At 43.9% G+C, this 19,622-nt stretch overlaps 1 protein-coding gene across 5 annotated transcripts in view; it reads left to right on the forward strand.

Annotated features, from left to right (window-relative positions):
* paqr5b (progestin and adipoQ receptor family member Vb) overlaps positions 1-19,622 on the forward strand; it is a 74,882-nt gene that overhangs the window by 32,934 nt on the left and 22,326 nt on the right. For 4 of the 5 annotated variants that reach the window (XM_069911562.1, XM_069911567.1, XM_069911566.1 and 1 more), the window contains 2 exons: positions 4,798-5,020; positions 15,780-15,907. In XM_069911562.1, coding sequence (XP_069767663.1) covers positions 4,970-5,020; positions 15,780-15,907 — 179 coding nt within the window. In that variant the 5' untranslated portion in view covers positions 4,798-4,969. Of the gene's footprint in view, positions 1-3,579; positions 3,681-4,797; positions 5,021-15,779; positions 15,908-19,622 lie in introns of those variants that run through there. The other variant, XM_069911563.1, reaches the window with a different exon arrangement.

Consider the following 19,622-nt stretch of genomic DNA (forward strand, 5'->3'; position numbering starts at 1 on the left):
GTAATTAACTAATTCACAATCCTCAGATATAGGATGGGATTGGAAATTTTCCGTGAACCGTTTGTTCCCACCTGCCTTTTATTTCCCTGTCAACCAGCAACTGATTTCCTCCCCAGATCCCCACCATCTTCCCTTTTGATTCTTCAACCAATAATGGCCTGGCTCACCCATTTGTAAAGGAAAAGCAATAGACAATTCATCGGCTAGCTAGCCAAGTTTGCAGCCAGGACGGTTCTAGATCATTATCCAAAATAACTGAAACAGATTGGCCATCATTATAGTGGTCCAGAAAGAGAATAAGGAGTAGAAGACCCTTTGAACCAAGCAAAGGTCCACAGCTTCAGTACAAACAAGGGGTTCACTTCCTAAGCCATTGCTAGTTTTCCCACAGATTGCCCTTTAATCGAGAAGCAATGGCGTTTATCATCCCATGCAATTCTTTGTGCATCTGGAAGATATTGCCTGCCATTGGGACTGAACCGTTTCACAGGCAGTGTGACTGAGCAATGAAATACTTCTGATGGGTCTAACTACCTGCCCTCAGCCCGAGCACCAGGCAACATTGGAAGGCCATGGTGGCGGGTGGGGTGGGGTGGGGGGGGGGGCTCACGTATGTGCTTTGTTTATCCTGTTTTGCAAAATAACCACAGATTACATGTTGCTTTGGATTGTTAAATGGGAGACAAAGAAGAATGATTTGCTAGGACAAGGAGTCTCCCACCAGATAAGACACTCCAGTAGACAATTAGCCAAGTGAAAGTGTGCTAAAACAAGCCACCATTCCATATATTGGCACAGTGGAAGCTGTGGACTCTGTGAGCCATTCCCAGATTAACTTCTGGTAAGAGAATGAGAGAAACAGAAAATTAGAGGAAAACAATGTAAAAAATTGCATTGGGGGTTAATGTTCCTGAGACATTCTGTTTCCCAGATGCTGCCTTTTAGAGGGGCTGTACGTTTTGCAATTGTCATGACCCACTCTCAATCATGTTTTAATTTCTTAATTTTGGCATTTGTTCATCTCTAAATTTAAATTTTTTGAAGTGATCCTGTAGGGTCAAGGAGACTAGTCTCTGTGTCTGTGGGTTAGAAGGTAATTGATGGTACCCAGAGACTAGCAAGAAGCCGGTGAGAGCCTGCTAAGATATTTGGGTGGGTGGATAGTTTTGTAAGACTCTTTCTGCCATTTATGCTGGGATTCAATGTGGTCCCAGTTCAAGGTTCTCTGTGGTATCCCAATTGCTCTTTCTCCATTTGGAGCCAACAAGGATGTTTGTTTTTTTCCAGGTGTGAACTTTGGAGAGCAGCCTGAAGCCCATTCCTCTATCTGCCAAGTAATCTCTTTCTATGACAGAGCCAATGGAGTACACTGCTGTCCTCAGTGCTGGGAATGTTGGCCTGGGTTGGGATATTGGTATTGTCTAATTTCAAGTCAATTTTATTGTCATCTGATAGTACAAGTGCAACCCAATGAAACAGCATTCTCAGTCCATGGTGCAAAACATGCAGACACACAAACAGACATAACACTCATGCAGACAAGCAATACACATGCAGGAGAAATGTTCAGATGTGTAAATAAATATTGTTTCATGAGTATGAGAGTCTCGGATGGTTAGTGTGAGCCGTTCCTTTGGTCATTCAGCATCTCCCTGCCCGTGAGAAGAAGCTGTTCCTCAGCCTGGTGGTGCTGGCTCTGATCTTCCTGGATCTCTTCCCCAGCGGGAGCAGCTGAAAGATGCTCTGTGTGGGGTGGAAGGGGTCCATGATTTTGCACATCCTCTTTAGGCAACGATCCTGGAAGATCACATCAATGGAGGGGGTGGTGGGGGCGGGGGCACGGGGAATTCCAGTGATCCTCTCTGCTGCAATTCTGGTCCCATGGATTGACCTTTGATCTTATTTCTCTGCAGCAACCACACCACACTGTGATGCACCTGGCCAGGATGCTCTCAAAAGAGCCATGATGGTGGCCCCTTCAGTCATCTCAGGAAGTACAGTCACTGTTGCGCCATCCTCACGAGTTAAACAAGAGTATCTGTAGGTGCAGGGGTATAGTGCAGTGCACAAAAGTGCTGGAGAAACTCAGCAGGCCATGCAGCATCGTTGGGAATGTGAAATATTTGTCTGGTGTGGAACAATCTGCTGGAGAAACTCAGTCTGTTGGAGAAAAAGAACAGTCAACGTTACAAGTTGGAACCCTGCATCGACTGGACCCTAGACTAAATCTAGTCTTGATGAAGGGTTCCAACACAAAACGTTGACCGCTTTCCCCTTCCACTGATTTGCTGTTCCTCCTGCAGATTGCTTTTGTCTTTAGATTACAGCATCTGCAGTATTTTTGAGTCTCCATCTCTTGCTTTTAATTACTTGATATCTTCCGTGAAGCAGTAGCAAATTATACTTGCTTGTTTTCTTGCATGTTACCATGTTAACAGACTGACGTAAGAAATCCCATGAGTTTCAGCTGGGGAAAAATTGGACTGTCATGGAGTAGGTTTCCTTAGGTCGGCACAACATTGTGGGCTGAAGGGCTTGTGTCATGCTGTAACGTTCTATGTTGTTTGCTTCATTTTCTCCTCAGGGTAAAATTTTGTTCACAGTCTGAGTGAGTTGGCAACTTGGCGTCCTCACATAATTCCCATAATCCACAAAAACCATCTTGTTTACATGGATGCTGAATGGAAAACCTTTCCCATATGATTCAAGAGTCTTTTATTGCACAAAATATTCTTTTGTCTGCCATAATGATGAGTAATGCCTGGCATCCCTTACAGTAAGAGAAGCAAAAGAGAATCCATTCAGAGATACGGCGTGTCCGTGGATCACCTCCAGCATTCGTGCAGCCTCTTCAGACTCACAGACCCCTGTTCTATCTATTGGCATCCTGAGTTCCAGATCCAAACCCTCGACACGATCAGGAAGCCGACAGTGCCCCTCCTTTGCCCGCAGCACAGTGTGATACTTGATTCCTGTGAACCAGTCTCCAGCAGCCTGCGTGGATCGTTTGACCACAAGCCGCCATCAGCCTGCAGCTTGGTGGGGAGTGAGGGAGGTGTCCGAAGATCATCAGGAGATCAAGGCTGTAACTCCACCAAGGGAATTAAAAAAAGAAGTCTGGGGCATGCTTTGTTTCAAGCTGATTTATTGTTTCCAGACCTTGTCTGGGTGGGTTTTGTTGTGGTTTATTGATGTCCAAAAATGAACCAAACAATGCGGAGAATTCTTCAGAAAAGTTTCAAGCCTTTATTTGCAAACAAAACCTGGGGCAATCAAAAATAAAGTCACTTGACTGCACGCTGATCACAGCATGAATCCTCCTTTTATGTTAAATTCTAACCTTGCTTGTTCAATCAATCATGTCCCTTACTTTAGCAGCATACCAATCTTCGGTTTGCCACCATTAGTTCTCATTCCTTTATCTACTCATGCGTCAGACCACATCCTCCATGTTATTCCACCACCATTAACTCTTACCCATCCTCCCTATCCTCTATTCTTACCATCTCTCGTCACCTGCTCCCCTCTCTTCATTACTGCGGCCTTGTCTAGTAAATACATAATGGATTGTTACTTTTGTGTGTAAATTGTTACATAGTAATGGATTAATGAATAGTACATAGTTCATGTGATTTATTTTCCATAGTTTGCATTAATGTCGTGGAAAGCAGAAACTAGAAGTAAGTATGGATCAAAGTCATGGTGGTGGGACCAGATTAATTTTAGATAGAATTTCAGATTGCCGTTGCTCCTTCTCTCTGGTAATTTGAGTTGCTTTCAAGGGTATAATTTAATCCTGAGCCACCTGGAGGAGACACGCGCAGACACGGGGAGAAGATAAAAAAAACTCCTTACAGACAGCTTGGGATTCGAGACCAGGTCCCGATCGCTGGTGTTGTAAACGCATTGCGCTAACCGGTGCTGTCTGTAAGGAGTTTGTACATTCTCTTCATGGGCTGTCTGTAAGGAGTTTGTACATTCTCTTCATGGGCTTTCTCCCACCGTTCAAAAATGTACTGGGGTTTTAGGTCATTCGGGTGTAACTGGGCAGCACAGTCTTGTGGGTCAGAAAGGCCTGTTATCGTGTTGAATGTCTAAATTTAAATTTGATTAAAAAATTTAAATTGAATCCCTAAATCCTGCCAGCTCAGTACAGACTGGGAGATCGGGACTGGCTAATCTATGTGGTTGAGTACTTCATCGGAATTGCTTTCAAATCAGCCATCTCAATGGGGGCATAGGCCCCATCCCCACCCCATGGGGCACAGCATCTATCGTGGGGGTGGGGGGGGGGGGGCCCATGGACTGAAATTATAATTTTTTTATGTTGTCGGTGGGAGAGAAGGGAAGGGAGCCCATAAAGGGAGCCATAACCGAAAGAAAGGTGGAGAATGGCTGCTCGAGACCATTGTGAAAGCAAGGAATTAAAGACATTGTTGGAATCAGCTTCTTTGCCAAGAACTAAACCACCATTGTGTACCTTCGAGGTTTCTATTTGAAAAGCATTTGTAACTTAATACACGTTAGTTATGGATTGCAAGATGCAGTCTTTATCTGACTCTCATTTTATTATCAGGAAACAGGCTAAGTATTAATTTACATTTGTTGCATTGCCACTCATACCATTCTCACCATGACAAAGCATGTTTTGTGAAGATACTGAGATGCAAACAGGAAGGCATAAAGCCACATTGAATTAGTATAGGAGTGGCTTTTTGGTCAAAAGTTGAATAGTCTCTGATAGCGGCCTGTATCTGTGTTGCCTTGACGATGAGATTTGTGTGCTTTCTCCCTTAGAGCTGATGTGCTGCAGTCACGGTCAAGAGAGCGAGACCAAGTGGGTGAGAAGGTGAAGGCCTGACTGCTGAGGCAAGGAGGGAGAGCACAGAAGGTCCTTGGAATCCAGCAGGCGCTCAGTCTGTCTGAGGAGAAGACAGCACATGGCCAAACGACCAAAATAACCGTGGGAATGCTGAGCTTAAAATTACCTCGTCTCCTCAGCATCAACCAAGTGCCCAAAGTAGGTGATTCCAATTGAAGTTCTCTGTCCAGAAAAATGCTTCACTGATAAAATGCTGGTAAATGGTATTATTACAGACATTGATGGGTAGGGTGGCCGGTTGGTGTAGAGGTGGGTTAATGCAAAGCTGGTGCTGTTACAGCACCAGCGATCGGGTCTATGGTTCGAATCCCACGCTGTCTGTAAGGAGTTCGTACGTTCTCCCCGTGTCCACGTGGGTTTCCTCCCACCATTCAAAATGTACCGAGGGGGGGTGGGGGGTGTGTTTAGATTAATTTGGTGTAAACTGGGCGGCATGGACTCGTGGCTTGTTACTGTGGTGGATGTCTTAAAAAAAATACATGGACATTGTGGGCTTGAAGAACTTCTTTGTGTATAGTATGTCTCTCTCTCTCTCTCTGACTCAGCTGGTCTGACTGCATCTGTGGAAGGAGAAATGAGAGCCAACAAGCCTTCCACCTGAAATGTTACTCCTTCTCTCTTCCCACAGGTACTCCCTGGCCGGGAAAGTAGTTCCAGCATGTTCTGTTTTTATTTCAGACTTGCACTCCTGCACTCTTTTTGATTTTCAGTTTTAAATCATGCCAGTAACAAGAGTTCAGGTTTGATTTAATTAGCAGGAAGATAAGTGGAGAAAAAGTTATTACATTCAACAAATTGTGAGGATTTTTATTTCACGGTGGTTGAGGCAGAAGCCACATCGAAGTTGAGAGCTTAACTGGAAGGACCATAGACCAAGAGAAACACGAAAATCTGCAGACTCCGTGGTTGAAGTAATGACAATACGCTGGAAAAACTCAGCGGGTCAAACAAACTTTATATTGCAAAGATAAAGATACAGAACCAAGGTTTCAGGCTTGAGCCCTTCATCAATGTTTGAAAAAGTGTAGCCAGACACCCAAACAAAATGGTTGGAAGGGGGGGGAGGAGGAAGAGCACGGTCTCACAGGCAGAAGGTGAATAAGGGAGGGAGGGAACACCAGCAAATAGGGGGAGGGAAGATGGTCTTGTAAATGGAGAGGGAAGGGGATGGAGAGCTGGAGGAAAGAAGACAGAGGGATGGGGAAGAGAGGGAGAACGTGGAGTGGGCTAGCAGAAACCGGAGAAGTCAGTGTTAATGCCATCTGGTTTTGAGAGCACCCAGACGGAAAATCAAAAGTTGTTCCTCTATTTTACGGGTGGTCTTGATGGGATAGTACAAGGCCTTGGACAGACATATGAGCATGGGAGGGGGTGCTTATTTGAAGTGTTTGGCCACAGGGAGCTCCCTGTCTCTGATGCTCAGAGAAGTGATCTCGCAGTCTACGCCCTGTCTCTCTGATGTAGAGAAGGCCACAAAGGGAGCACTGGATGCAATAGATAGCTCCCGCAGTTACAGAAGTGAAGTGTTGCTTCACTTGGAAGGACTGCTTTGGATCCCAAATGGATAAGGTGGGAGGTGTGGGTGCAGGTGCGGTTTTCCCTGCGGTCACAAGGTAAGATGCCGGGGGGGGGGGCGCGATCGGTGGGAAGGGATGAGTGGACAAGGGAGTCACAGGAGGACTGGTCTCTATGGAAGGCAGAGGGGGCAGGAGAGGGGAAGATGTGACTAGTGGTAGGATCATGTTGTAGATGGCAGAAATTATTGATGGAGGATAATGTGTTGGATATGGAGACTGGTGGGGTGGTAGGTGAGGAGAAGGGGAATCCTGTGTTTGTTATGTCTGGGAACTGAGGGGACCAGGGCAGATGAGCGGGAAATGGAGGAGACCAAGTGCTGGGTAGGAGTAAACTAATATTCATTTCTGGCACAAGACAGTCCACATGGTCTCCTCTTGCCATAAATGTCTCTGATTCTATTTGCTAAAGTGGGGAAACAGAAACATTTTTGCTTTGTTTGAAGTCTCCCCCTCTCTGTGACATTAGTTGACTTCACGGATGGGTTGATCAATAACAGAAACAGGGTTCTGATTCGAGGATCTTCTTCCACCCTGCCTCCCAGTACTCACCTGAGCTAGTTCTTTTTTTTGGGGGGGAGGAGGGGGGGTTATTGCTTTATCTTAATGGAAACTCCAGCCAATTTCCAGAGAAACAAAATGAGAAATAATTTTGGAATCTCAAGAGAGTTAGTGTGAGGTGTGCTGTTGTTTATTGCAGTTACAGTATGCTGTTGGAATAAATGATGCAAACTTCATTCCTCAGAGACTTTAAATGAAGGGTAAAAAGAAAGTAGAGCACCTGTGTGGACGACGCTTTAAGCAAAACAATATCACCTCGAAATAATGTGATCTGTCATTTTCATCATGGTAATGAAAATTTATTGTCATACACATAAGTACAATGAACGTTGTACCAAAATTCTTACTTGCCGCAGCCAAACAGGTATGTGAAATAAAATGGCATACTAAGATAGACAAAGAGATCATAAATAGAAAAGAGCAGATACAGTAAAACCCTTGGTATCCGGCACCTATGGTGATCGGTAGATGCCGGATAAGTGTATTTTTCGGTTGCTTGAGATTGCATGTTGTGTGATTGGCAAACCAGTTTTAAGCATCCATATTTTCTTGCCAGTTACTTGAATTCCTGATAACAGGATTACTATAGATAAAAATAGGGCAAGAGAAAGTGAGACTTCAATAGAGCAAACAGATATTTTCTAGATCCTGGAGTAGTTACTGGTTAGGATTAGCGCAGTACGAGGAAGTTCACGAGCCTGATAACTGTTGGATACAAAATTGTTTTTGAACATGAGAGGTGCTGGGCTCCAGCTTCTGTACCTTGTGCCCAAAGGTAGCAATGAGAAGGGGACTGAAATGAAGAGCATATGGTTTTGGACTTCGTATTGAAGAAGGGATACCCTTCTGTTGGTGATAATTCACCAGTGGTTCAGTGGGTTGTCTGCTGGAATGATGGGGCTTTCTTATTAGGAAAGGTAACGTTTGGAAGAAAGGATCTTAATTGAAAGTATAAAATTCCGAGGGGCCTCGACTGGGTTTGAAGCTGTGAGGATGTTTCCCCTTGTAACACCAGAACAAGCAAGCACAGTTTCAGAATTCACAGCTGTACTTTTGAGACGAGGACTATTTCCTCTCTGGAATGACGTGAATCTTCACCTTCAGATGGTTATGGAGTGTGAGCTTGGTAGTACAGTAAAATCTCGGAATTCAAGCAGCCGGCAAAAAGAATCGCAGAAAATAAATAGATTTTAAAAATACAAAAGTTTAAAATTGGCGCGCCTTGCTGTTAGTTCGCCAATCCATGCAACACACAATCTCAAGCAACCGGAAAATTCACTTATCCAGCATCTACCAATAGGTGCTAGATATCAGGAGTTTGACTGTATATTCATGGATGAGACAGATAAGTTGGCCACAATCGTCAGAGAATAATGGACGCTGGTACAGGGAGATTCCCGATAGTTGGAGCAGGAATGATGAAGATGACTTACAACTGATGGTTGTAATGGAGAAGAGGAGGTAAAACTTAGACAAGAATATGATCAGCTTTCAAATTTCTGTTCAGCCTTAAAGGGCATTTGTGTACATGTATAGAATTCTGAAGAATCCACACTCCTCACAAGTGTTTGCTCTAGGTTACTTGTGTGTCGCTGTGGTTGCCATTTCATAAGATGTGGTCGTTCTGGAGAGAGCTGAGGAGAATCATCAGAATGTTACCTGGGCCTGGAGAACTTTAGTAAAAGCTCAATGCTGGAGAAATCCAGCAGGTCAAACAGTATATAGCAAAGGTACAGATACATAAACAATGTTTCAGGCCTGAGCCCTTCATCAAGGTGTTGCAAGATGTAGGCAGGCACCTGAACAAAATGGTGAGGGGGAGGAGGTAAGAGGTGTATAGGTAGGGAGTGCACACCAGCAAACAAGGAGAGGGGGGATGGAGAGGGAAGGGGGTGGAGAGCTGGAGGAAAGGAGGCAGAGGGATGGGGAAGAGTGAGAAAACGGGGAGTGGGTTAGCCGAAACTGGAGAGGCCATCCGGTTGGACAGAGCCCAGATGGAAAATTAGGTGTTGCTTCTCGAATTTATGGGTGATCTTGGTTTGACAGTGCATGAGGCCATGGATGCAGAAGTGCAGGGCAGAATTATGGTGAGAGATTGGGCAGACTGGGTTGTTTTCCCCAGGAACAGTGGTGACCTGACTGAAGTAGATAAGATTATGAGAGGCCTGGATTAGGGAAGATCGTCAAAACTTTCTCCCATTGTAGGGAGAGGAAAGAATTTTATAGAGGATAATAAGGGCTGTTGTAGAGCAAGCTGCCAGAGGACATGGTGGAATCAAATTGAATTATTTTATTTAAGACACACCTAGGAGACACTTAAGCAGGCAAAACCTATAAATATATGGACCAAATGCAGGCAACTCAGATTAGTGTAGATGGACAAAAAAGTCAGTGTAGATGTGACGGGTTGAGGCCTTGCATCTGTGCTGTAGAACTCCCTGATGCTAGGCATGTAGATAAGAGTAGCCTGCTTTACTCTAGGAGTTTCTGGGAGACCCTGCCTGAGTCGCCGGAGGAAGCAAATGCAAAAAGGCAATTGGAGAAATGCGCATGTTGTAACATCACATTGTTTTTGCATTAACTCCAACTGTAACGATTTATCTAGTCTTTTATCTTGTTTCCCTCGTGCATTCAGAGCAAACATGTCAAGGCAAAGCATGTAGGTCAAATGCCGGAGAGAGGTGAACGTGTGCCACCCATGCCAAGTGTTGGAGGGAAGGGGCCAGATCACCGAGGCCTAACCTAAAATATCCACATGTGGCCACTGGAATCACAGTGGACACCATGAAATAACCACACAAGGTGTTTCTGGAGTGAATCAAATGGATTTACCGGTCAGAATGCGTGCAACCTTTTAAAAACCGGAATCAGACACCTGACACGCACTGACGTCATCACGCACTGATGTCACATAGCCGGTTCGATGCCTTCTGGGAGTTGTAGTGCTGCCATAGCTCCACTACACACCTACCTAAACTTCCACTGGGCAACTTCTGACTTGACCTCTTTTAATATTTCAGCATGGAAAATATTTAAATATCGCTGGAAATTCAGGTGGCAAAATAGTAACGTTATGCAGAGAGACCTGAGCGTGCTTGTGTAAGAACTGCAAATAACGTGTCGCTTAACGCCCACGATATGTTCTATGAAATAGGACGTTATGAGATGTGGACGTTGTGCAAACACCATATTATATACTTAGCAAAGCTACAACACACAAGAGTCGCGCAATATATGAGTTTGGATGCCTGCTACCTACGAATCGAACCATACACTGTTATACGGTAAACTTTTTATTTGTAAGTAGGAAAAGTTCACATTAAAATAACAATAGAAAGTACAGAACAGTACATACATAACCCAGTAACACAGGCATTTATTATGACTATCAAAACTAAGGTATTAGAGGTAATATCTGTACGGTACCATTATACACCCGGCAGCACAATTGCTTTATATACAAGAGACCGGAGATACACGTGTTCATGTGGGAAGCTGTTGCTTTCGCTACGTCCAGTTACGACCACTACATCCCATTCTCTGATCAGGTTTTCTGAACTCTTATTATAACCTTATGGGACCATGGACCTATGAGCGGTCGGACGTTGCCCGAACGGGCATTAGGCGGCGCACAACTGTAGTTAGTTTGCATGTGGAGCAGGGTTATCAAGAAGGCACAGGAGGTGTTGGACTTCATTGCCAGTAAGATTGAATTTAAGAGCAGGGAGGTTCTGCTGTAACCACACAGGACACTAGTGAGGACGCTTCTGGAGAACTGTGTGAGTATTTCTTTGAGAAAGTTGCTTTGGAGGCAGTGCAGAAGAGGTTCAAAAGATTGATTTTAGAAATTAACGGGTTGACTTATGAGGGGAGACTGAGTCGCCTGAAACAATAATCATCGGAGTTTAGCAGGATGAGGGAGAATCGTGTAAAAATTCTGAAAGGAATGGATAAGGTAGAAGCAGGGAAGTGGTGTCCATTGGCAGATGAGACTAGGATGAGTTAATTATATTCCTTGTAGATGGAAAGATCTTGCAGCGTCAGAAGGCGAGTCATGTAGCACAGCAAACCCAGCACCGATCTACTCTTGTAGCCATTGACGGTGAGAATCTTAATGGTTGTAATGCCTTGGTAGGTAATTAGTTTCTCTCTCATTGGAGATGGCCATTGCTTGGCATTTTAGAGGTGTTAAATTTACTTGCCACTTATCAGGCTACACCTCAGTGTTGCCCAGGTCCTGCTACCTGCAGACATAGGCTACTCTGTCTGCTGAGGCCTTGCAATTGGAATCGAACAGTCTGCTACTGTCACCAAAGTTCCTCACTTCTGACCTCATGACCGATGTGGTGAAATTCCCCCCACCCTTCTCACTCAACTAGGATCAGCAGAACACTGGCCATCTCAAGTTCAAGGTCAACTTCATTATCATCTGACCGTACATTTACAACCTGATGTGGTTCTACGAACCACAGTGCACAGATGTACACACACAGTGCATTATTGTCACATGTATACAGGAAGAGATAATATATACAAAAGATATATTCAGTAAAAATCCTAAAATCAGGACTGCTCAGCTCAGATTTTCTGGATTCTCAGGCGATACCTTTAAAATTCAAATTAAAGGGGCATAAACAGGTGAATTTTGATAGTTTAGTAAGAAAACATTCTTCCATGTAAAATGCAAAGTACAAAAAAAAGATTGTTTTTCTTAATTTCTGTAACTTCCATGTGTTCCCTTGTTACCGCGGTTCATCTGTGGCGTGTAAACATGCCCCATGGGCACGCACGCAAGAGTCGCGAGTTTTCGAGGTGTCTGGATTCTCAGGTGGTCTGGATTTCTGGCATCCACATTTTCAGACTTTCACTGTATATCAATACTTCGGAATAATTTACATGTTTCCTTATGAGAGACACAAGGTTACACGATACTGTTTGTCAACCTCACAGCCTGCAGGAAGAAGTTATTTTCCAGCCGGACAGTCGTCGTTTTGATGCGCAGCTTCTTGTCCCAGCAGTTTGGAAGAGAGTTGTCTCTCTCCCACTGTCACCCTGATGGACATCACCACACACCCAATCCTTTCCACTTCATCTCTTTATTTTTGTGTTGAATGACTGATACTTTAGAAGTCGTTAAGGTTAGCACAAACGGAACCCTCAGGTCCTCTCACTCAAGAGTGAGTGGAATAACAATAGAAGGACAGGGGAAGAAGGGATTGTTTTGTTTTAGCAACATTTATTTATGGGGGAATAGTTAATAGACCAGCTTGAAACTCTGATAAGGTTTATAAAGGTCATTGGAAAAACATTCAGAGCAGATGAGGAAACTATCACAGGCAGTGAGTTCTACTGATCTGGGACCTCCTGCCTGTACGTGCAGTTGGAGAAAATTCAATCTGTTAATTCCAGAGATGAGGGCATTAGCCTATGAGCAGGGATTGAGTCGTCTGGGGCTGTACTCGCTGGAATTTAGAAGAATGAGGGGAATCTGTAGAAACATAAAATTAAGAAAGAGGTTGGCACATTGTTTTCATTGGTGGGGGAGACTAGAACTAGGGGACATAACCTCAAGATCCAGGGGAGTAGATTTAGGACGGAGATACAGAGGAACTGATTTTCCCAGAGGGTGGGGAATCTATGGAATTTGCTGCCCATTGAAGCAGTGGAGGCTATTGCAGTAAATATATTTAAGACCAGGTTGGATAGATTTCTACACAGTAGGGAAATTAAGGGATATAGTGAAAAGGCAGGTGGGTGGAGACGAGCCCATCATTGAATGGCGGAGCAGACGCAAAGGGCCGGAAGGCCGACTCCTGCTCCTATTTCATATGTTGTTAAAAAGAAATCGGGGAAATACTTGGGCACATTGGCAGGATGGTGGGCAGTGGAACTAACTGGATTGCCCCAACAAAGAACCAGTGCAGGCAAAATGGGCTGAATCGCCTCAGTAAAAGACTCCATTTCCCATCACTGAATTTATGTCACCTATTTTTCATTTATTTTCATTTTGTCTCCATGGTTACTGATCTAAAAATAACACCAGTTTCACTGCCGGGGGGTTATTTTGTTTATTGTGTTCAGTTCTATGCCGATGTGTCGTACAAATGCTCCGTTATATTTTATCCTTGTAAAAGTGATACTTAATTAATGGCGCTAAAGCTGACAAGTTCGTTTAAGCTCCACATATTGGTTTAGAAAATATGGAGTGAGGTGTAGCTGAAAAGAAACAACACTGTCGGGATCTCTCCAGTCCGGGATAAAGAGAAACTAAAAGAATTAAACTGGGGACTCCGAATTAGGATGGAGGTAAAGTTAGTTTTAAATTAATTTTCATTCCTCATCCTTTTGTTTATTGATTTCGCTTGATGTGGTCAGCATTGGAAAGGCTCGACCTTGTTGTCCGCCCCTAAATGTGCTTGAGGAAGCAATGATGCGCCAGCTTCTTAAATCAAGGCACTCCTTCTGATGAAGGTGCTCCCACATCGGTGTTAGGTAGGGAGTTCCAGGATTTAGACACAGTAAGGAAAAGGAAGTGGTGATATCTTTCCACATCAGAACACAAGAACGTAAGAAATAGGAGCAGGAGTTGGCCATAAGGGCCCATCAAGTCTGCTCCGCCATTCAATTAGATCATGATCGGCTCATCTCCACTTACCTGCCTTTTCCCCCTATCCCTTAATTCCTCTACTATGTAAAACTCTATCCAACCTTGTCTTAAATATATTTACTGAGGTTGCCTCCCCTGCTTCAATGGGCAGTGAATTCCATAGATTTACAACCCTCTGGGTTGTCCTAAATCTACTCACCTAGATCTTGATGCTATGTCCCCTGGTTCTGATCTCCCCCACCAATAGAAACAACTTACCTTCCTCATTCTTATCCATGCCTTTCATTATTTGATACTTTTCTATAAGTATGTGGTTCTGACCTACGTTTTTAAACCTAATCAACCAGCTAAATCTTCCCTACAGCAGGTATAAACCCAAACTTCAAGAACTCCACTGAATATTGACGAACATTTTACTTGCTTGGTCTGCTCATTTTGAATATACAACAGTGCAAGCTCCCTGAAACAGATTAATCAATATTTTATTATGTCAAAGGAAGAACACTGACCCCAAAATAAATATGAAAATAAAAACACTGGCGCTATTTGTGACATTTTCTCTTCAAAACTGCACTAACCTCGTGCTTTACTTTCTGGGGACCCTATTTTTTTTCTGATTTTGCCATACCCCTAGTTTGGCACCTGGAGCAGTCCCCCCCCCCCTCCCCGTCCCCCCATCAATACCTCGTGCACAAAGATACATAGAGATACAGGTCTCACTCACTACTGAACTGAAAAAGTAAAAGGGTCTGGACAGAGACATGATTGTTGAGATCATTTGAAATCCTCTTCGCCAATGAGATAATTTGGAATGGATGATATTAAGACCAGTCAGAAAAAATATAATTATAACGTTAGCTAAGGATAACAACAGTTAAAATAAGAAAAACAGAGAAACAACAGAAGAGCAAAAATATGTTATGAAAATAAAAAGGGCAAAGTGATTTTACTTGGAAGTTGTCACGATTGTGTTGAACTGACAGTGTTGCCAAGTCACATCTTTCACACCAATGTAACAAATTTATTTTTTCAAACCAACTTTTTAATTATTTCCTGAAATTTTCCTACGCCTCACTAAAATATTCTTAAGCCCCAATCCCCACCAAAATATTTCAACTCCCCACCAGTGGGGCGTAGGCCCCACCTTGAGAATCTACGATCTAGACGTTTAGATCCTGCTTCAATAAATGCTTTGATTTGTTTGAGAACGTTGGAGATGTCCTCAATAGTCGGGTTTGTCTCTGGATAAGGCAGAGTTTCTTGTTTCTTTCCATTTTTTCCACTTTTACCAATCTTTCCAGATCTCATATCCATTTCAAATACAGAGCATGCAATTCGACACCACATCGAAAGTTTAAAAAAAGGTAGCCAGAGGGGAAAATTATACTGAAGTTATGGAGCTGTGATATATCACACCTTGATCATATTATAATTATATGCAAACACTTTCTCTATTAATATTTTTAGAAGGTTCAACCAGGTCACAAACTCCCCATCCTATGCACGATTATAATATTTGTTGTTTGGTATGTCTGGATGGCATTGAATCAGGAACATGAGCTTCTTCTCCCCACACTGTCAAAACCAAATCATAGCACAGCAAAACCCCTGTTATCCGGCACCTATGGGGATTGGTAGATGTTGGATAAGTGAAGTTACTGGTTGCTTGAGATGGCATATTGCGTGTACTAAGCGCTCGGGGGCACCAATTTTAAACTTTTGTATTTTTTTACTTTCTGTAAATACTTTCTGTATTTTGTATTTTTTACCTATTTATTTTTAGCCAGTTGCTTGAATTCTGGATAATGGGGATTTTACACCCATAATAATAATAAATAATAATAATCATTAATAAGAGTTTATTTACAACATGGTAGAAGTGAATTCCAGCCATTGAAGCTTGTGCAGCCCAATTAACCTACCAATCCCAAATGTTTTTGGAGGATGGGAGGAAACCAGAGCACCCAGGGGAAACCCCACACAGGTCACGAGGAGAATATAGAAACAGACGGCGCCAGATTCGAACCCAGGTCACCGGCACTGGAATAGCGTTATGCTAGCCGCTATGCTCACTGTGCCACCCAATGACAGAAGTAACCATTCTGCCACCACATTTTCTGGCCTTGTAACCTTGTGCTTTTTCAATGCCCACCAGGTATTCCATGAACACAGCATTATCTTTGGCTATCGGCAACCAAGGTGCACTGCCAAGGATTGTTTATTCAGCCTCTTCCAGCTGACAAATGAGACTGTGAACATTTGGACCCACTTTCTGCCTACCTGGTAAGATCAGATTGTTCCTGAAATTACGGAAAACTGAGAAAGCAAGAGTTTTCACATGGAGTAAAACACAACGCTGAAGAAACTCAGCAGGTCAAACTGTGTACTTTATAAACCTCCGGTGTATGTGATTTGGTTTAGTCATGATTGGCATCCAGCTTTACAGAATACAGCTAAAGTTGAGTGATAACTTAATCTGCTTTAATAGTTGCAAAGGGAATTATATAGCATGTCTGAACTTGTTCAAGCCATCTTTAATAGATAAAGTCCTTATTTGTGACAAAGACTTTAGTGTATTTAAGGCAGAGATTGATAGGTTCAGGGCATCAAAGGTTATGGGGAGAAGGCCGGGCAATGAGGGGTAGAATGGTTCAGCTCACGATTGAATAGTGTGGCAGATTTGATGGGCTGAGTAGTCTATTTCTGCTCCTATGTCTTGTGGTTTTAAGATATCTAGTATTGTGAGAAGGATTGTTCTGCCCTCAGACTAACAGGTTATCCCTAACATTCATACAACTGTGTAAAAGAGCACAAATTATAGCACAATTGTGCAGTTTAAGGTACGAGCCTGGGTATTGTCATCCACATTCTGTAAATCGCTCACAATATTTCTGCCAGTAAATCAAACTGGCATAATAAGAACCACACAACAGACAAGTTTATTGTCATCTGATTGTACAAGTTCTTTGGCTTGGCTTCGCGGACGAAGATTTATGGAGGGGGTAAATGTCCACGTCAGCTGCAGGCTCGTTTGTGGCTGACAAGTCCGATGCGGGACAGGCAGACACGGTTGCAGTGGTTGCAGGGGAAAATTTGTTGGTTGGGTTTTTCCTCCTTTGTCTTTTGTCAGTGAGGTGGGCTCTGCGGTCTTCTTCAAAGGAGGTTGCTGCCTGCCGAACTGAGGCGCCAAGATGCACGGTTTGAGGCGATATCAGCCCACTGGCAGTGGTCAATGTGGCAGGCACCAAGAGATTTCTTTAGGCAGTCCTTGTACCTTTTCTTTGGTGCACCTCTGTCACGGTGGCCAGTGGAGAGCTCGCCATATAACACGATCTTGGGAAGGCGATGATCCTCGGTCCTCAGTGTAAAACACACATTCACACAACCAGACAAACAATACATACGCAGGACAAGTAGTCATACATACAAATAAACAAATGTTGCTTCGTGAATGTGAGAGTCTTGAAGGGTCAGTGTGAGCAGTTCCTTTGGTCTGGTGCTGCGTGGCTCTGATCCTCCTGGATCTCTTTCCCGATGGGAGCAGCTGAACGATGCTGCGTGCAGGGTGGAAGGGCTCCTCGATGATTTTGCTCGCCCTCTTCAGACAATGATCCAGGTAGATCACGTTGATGAGAGGTGGGGGAGGGAAACCCCAGTGATCCTGTCTGCCACTCTTATGGACCTGTGGATTAACCTCTGATCCATTTCTCTGCAGCAACTATGCTGCACTGTGATGCAGCCAGCCAGGATGCTCTTGATAGAGCTCCTGGAGAAAATAAAAGGTTGGATCTTCTTTTCAGTGACCACGATGTCTTCACACAATGTTTCCGGAGAGTTGCTGGACGGCAGAATTCTCGACTTTAGAAGCATGGTGTGAGTAGGAGATAGTAAAGGCATAGAGTACTGTTAAAACTATTGATTTACCACTCCACTAAATTCTGGGTAACAACAAGTTGTCCACCTGTCTGTAATCACAGAGAAATTCTTACGTTTTGCAGAGAATGTCTCTTTCTCTCCGCCACAAGATATTTCCTACAGGCAACGACATTCTCCTTTGAAGGTGGCATACATCAGCCGAGGGCAAGCCTTCATACAAAGCTAGATGGCAGAGTGGGCAGGGAGCTTTGGAAGGGGATATAGATAGATTAAATGAACGGGCAAGAACATGGCAGATTGAATAAAATGTGGAAAAAATATATAGTCTCAGAAGTTAAAAGGATTGGAATAGAGCAGAGAGTAATCCCACCCCCTTGCCTTGTTTGGGAGGTCACTCTTTATATTGAGAGTAATGTAAGTTTGTGGGGGGATTTTAACAAGTCATCAGAAGTGGCTGGAAGTAAATACAGCTGAAACGTTCGTTCATTTTATTTTCTGTGTTTTAATTTTGTTTAAATGGTGTGGCAGTACTGAAAGGAGCATTGGAACAATTGTCAGCAGGGGCAAACTGGAACATTCTATCTGGCAGAGGGTCAGATTATTTATAACGAAATAATGAGACAAGGTTTTGTTACATGGTTTGCCATAGTTGCAAAGACAGTGACAGTTGTCATCTTGTTAAAAGGGCAATTTCACATCCTCAGACATCTTGACGTCTTTTAATGCTTTTCAATTATTAAATAAAACTGGAAGTGTTTCAGGTCGAAGATGCTCCAGAAGGGACAGTTCAGCAGCGGAATATTTTTCGTTTTTACTTTGGATTTCGAACATCTCCAGTTTTTCAATGAATTGTGCTCAGTGTGGTGGTGTAGAACCAGAGGGCCCAACATGAGAATAACGGGCCCTTAGCAACAGCAGGTGACAATCGCCCGTAGAATCTGGTGAACCATGTAGATCCTCCACCATAGGATCTATTACTTCAGTGCCAGAGAGCACAGGGGGCTTTGACTTATTTAATCAGTGTTAATCACATAGGTAGCGCTGGATGGGTCACGTCTCCAGAATGGAGGACCATCGCCTTCCCAAGATCGTGTTATATGGCGAGCTCTCCACTGGCCACCGTGACAGAGGTGCACCAAAGAAAAGGTACAAGGACTGCCTAAAGAAATCTCTTGGTGCCTGCCACATTGACCACCGCCAGTGGGCTGATAACGCCTCAAACCGTGCATCTTGGCGCCTCACAGTTTGGCGGGCAGCAACCTCCTTTGAAGAAGACCGCAGAGCCCACCTCACTGACAAAAGGCAAAGGAGGAAAAACCCAACACCCAACCCCAACCAACCAATTTTCCCCTGCAACCGCTGCAACCGTGTCTGCCTGTCCCGCATCGGACTTGTCAGCCACAAACGAGCCTGCAGCTAACGTGGACTTTTTACCCCCTCCATAAATCTTCGTCCGCGAAGCCAAGCCAAAGAAAAAGAAAGTGATTTCAAGCACTTTTCCCTAAATGGTGCAGCACTCCATCAGAATTGCTCCTTTGTTTTGCCCTTTTTTTCCCTTTATTATTCTTAATCCAAACATTTAAAGCACTACGTTACTTTACAATTCGGCCTATTCACTCAAAACAAAAGTTACAATTTGGAAGCCCAGGGGCCATCGCTCCCCACCTTTGACTTTGTGCATTTTCCAACGGTAATAGTTGGGGACAAGTATTATGATCGCATTCTCGTCTTCCAGTGGTGCAAAGGAATTCCTGGCTACAGGGGTCGTTGAAGTCGCTGGCCCAGCACGACTCCTGTGGGGCCCAAGTCTTTTGGAAAAGATGAGTCCAGCACATTTACGACAAACAAACAAAGTGGAGCACTGTATAACACAGAAGTTTGCAACCGGAGAGGGAAAGTCATGCTAACTCAATCCTCCTCAGAGCTGACCATTCTGTACTCCCCACGTCGAAACGCGAGTCCGAGAAGTGAGTCCCTTATCTGGTCGATAAACAGAAATCCCCGGATGCTTCGCAAACTGGCCCCCTGGCGATCTGCCAAAGCCTCCTGAACTCCTCGAAGGTGAGGCCGAGGCCTTCGAGATGTCGCCGAAAAGTCATCAACAACTAACCACCGATTTAAT

The sequence above is a fragment of the Narcine bancroftii genome, chromosome 14 (genome assembly GCF_036971445.1).
Source record: "Narcine bancroftii isolate sNarBan1 chromosome 14, sNarBan1.hap1, whole genome shotgun sequence".
Lineage (NCBI taxonomy): Eukaryota > Metazoa > Chordata > Chondrichthyes > Torpediniformes > Narcinidae > Narcine > Narcine bancroftii.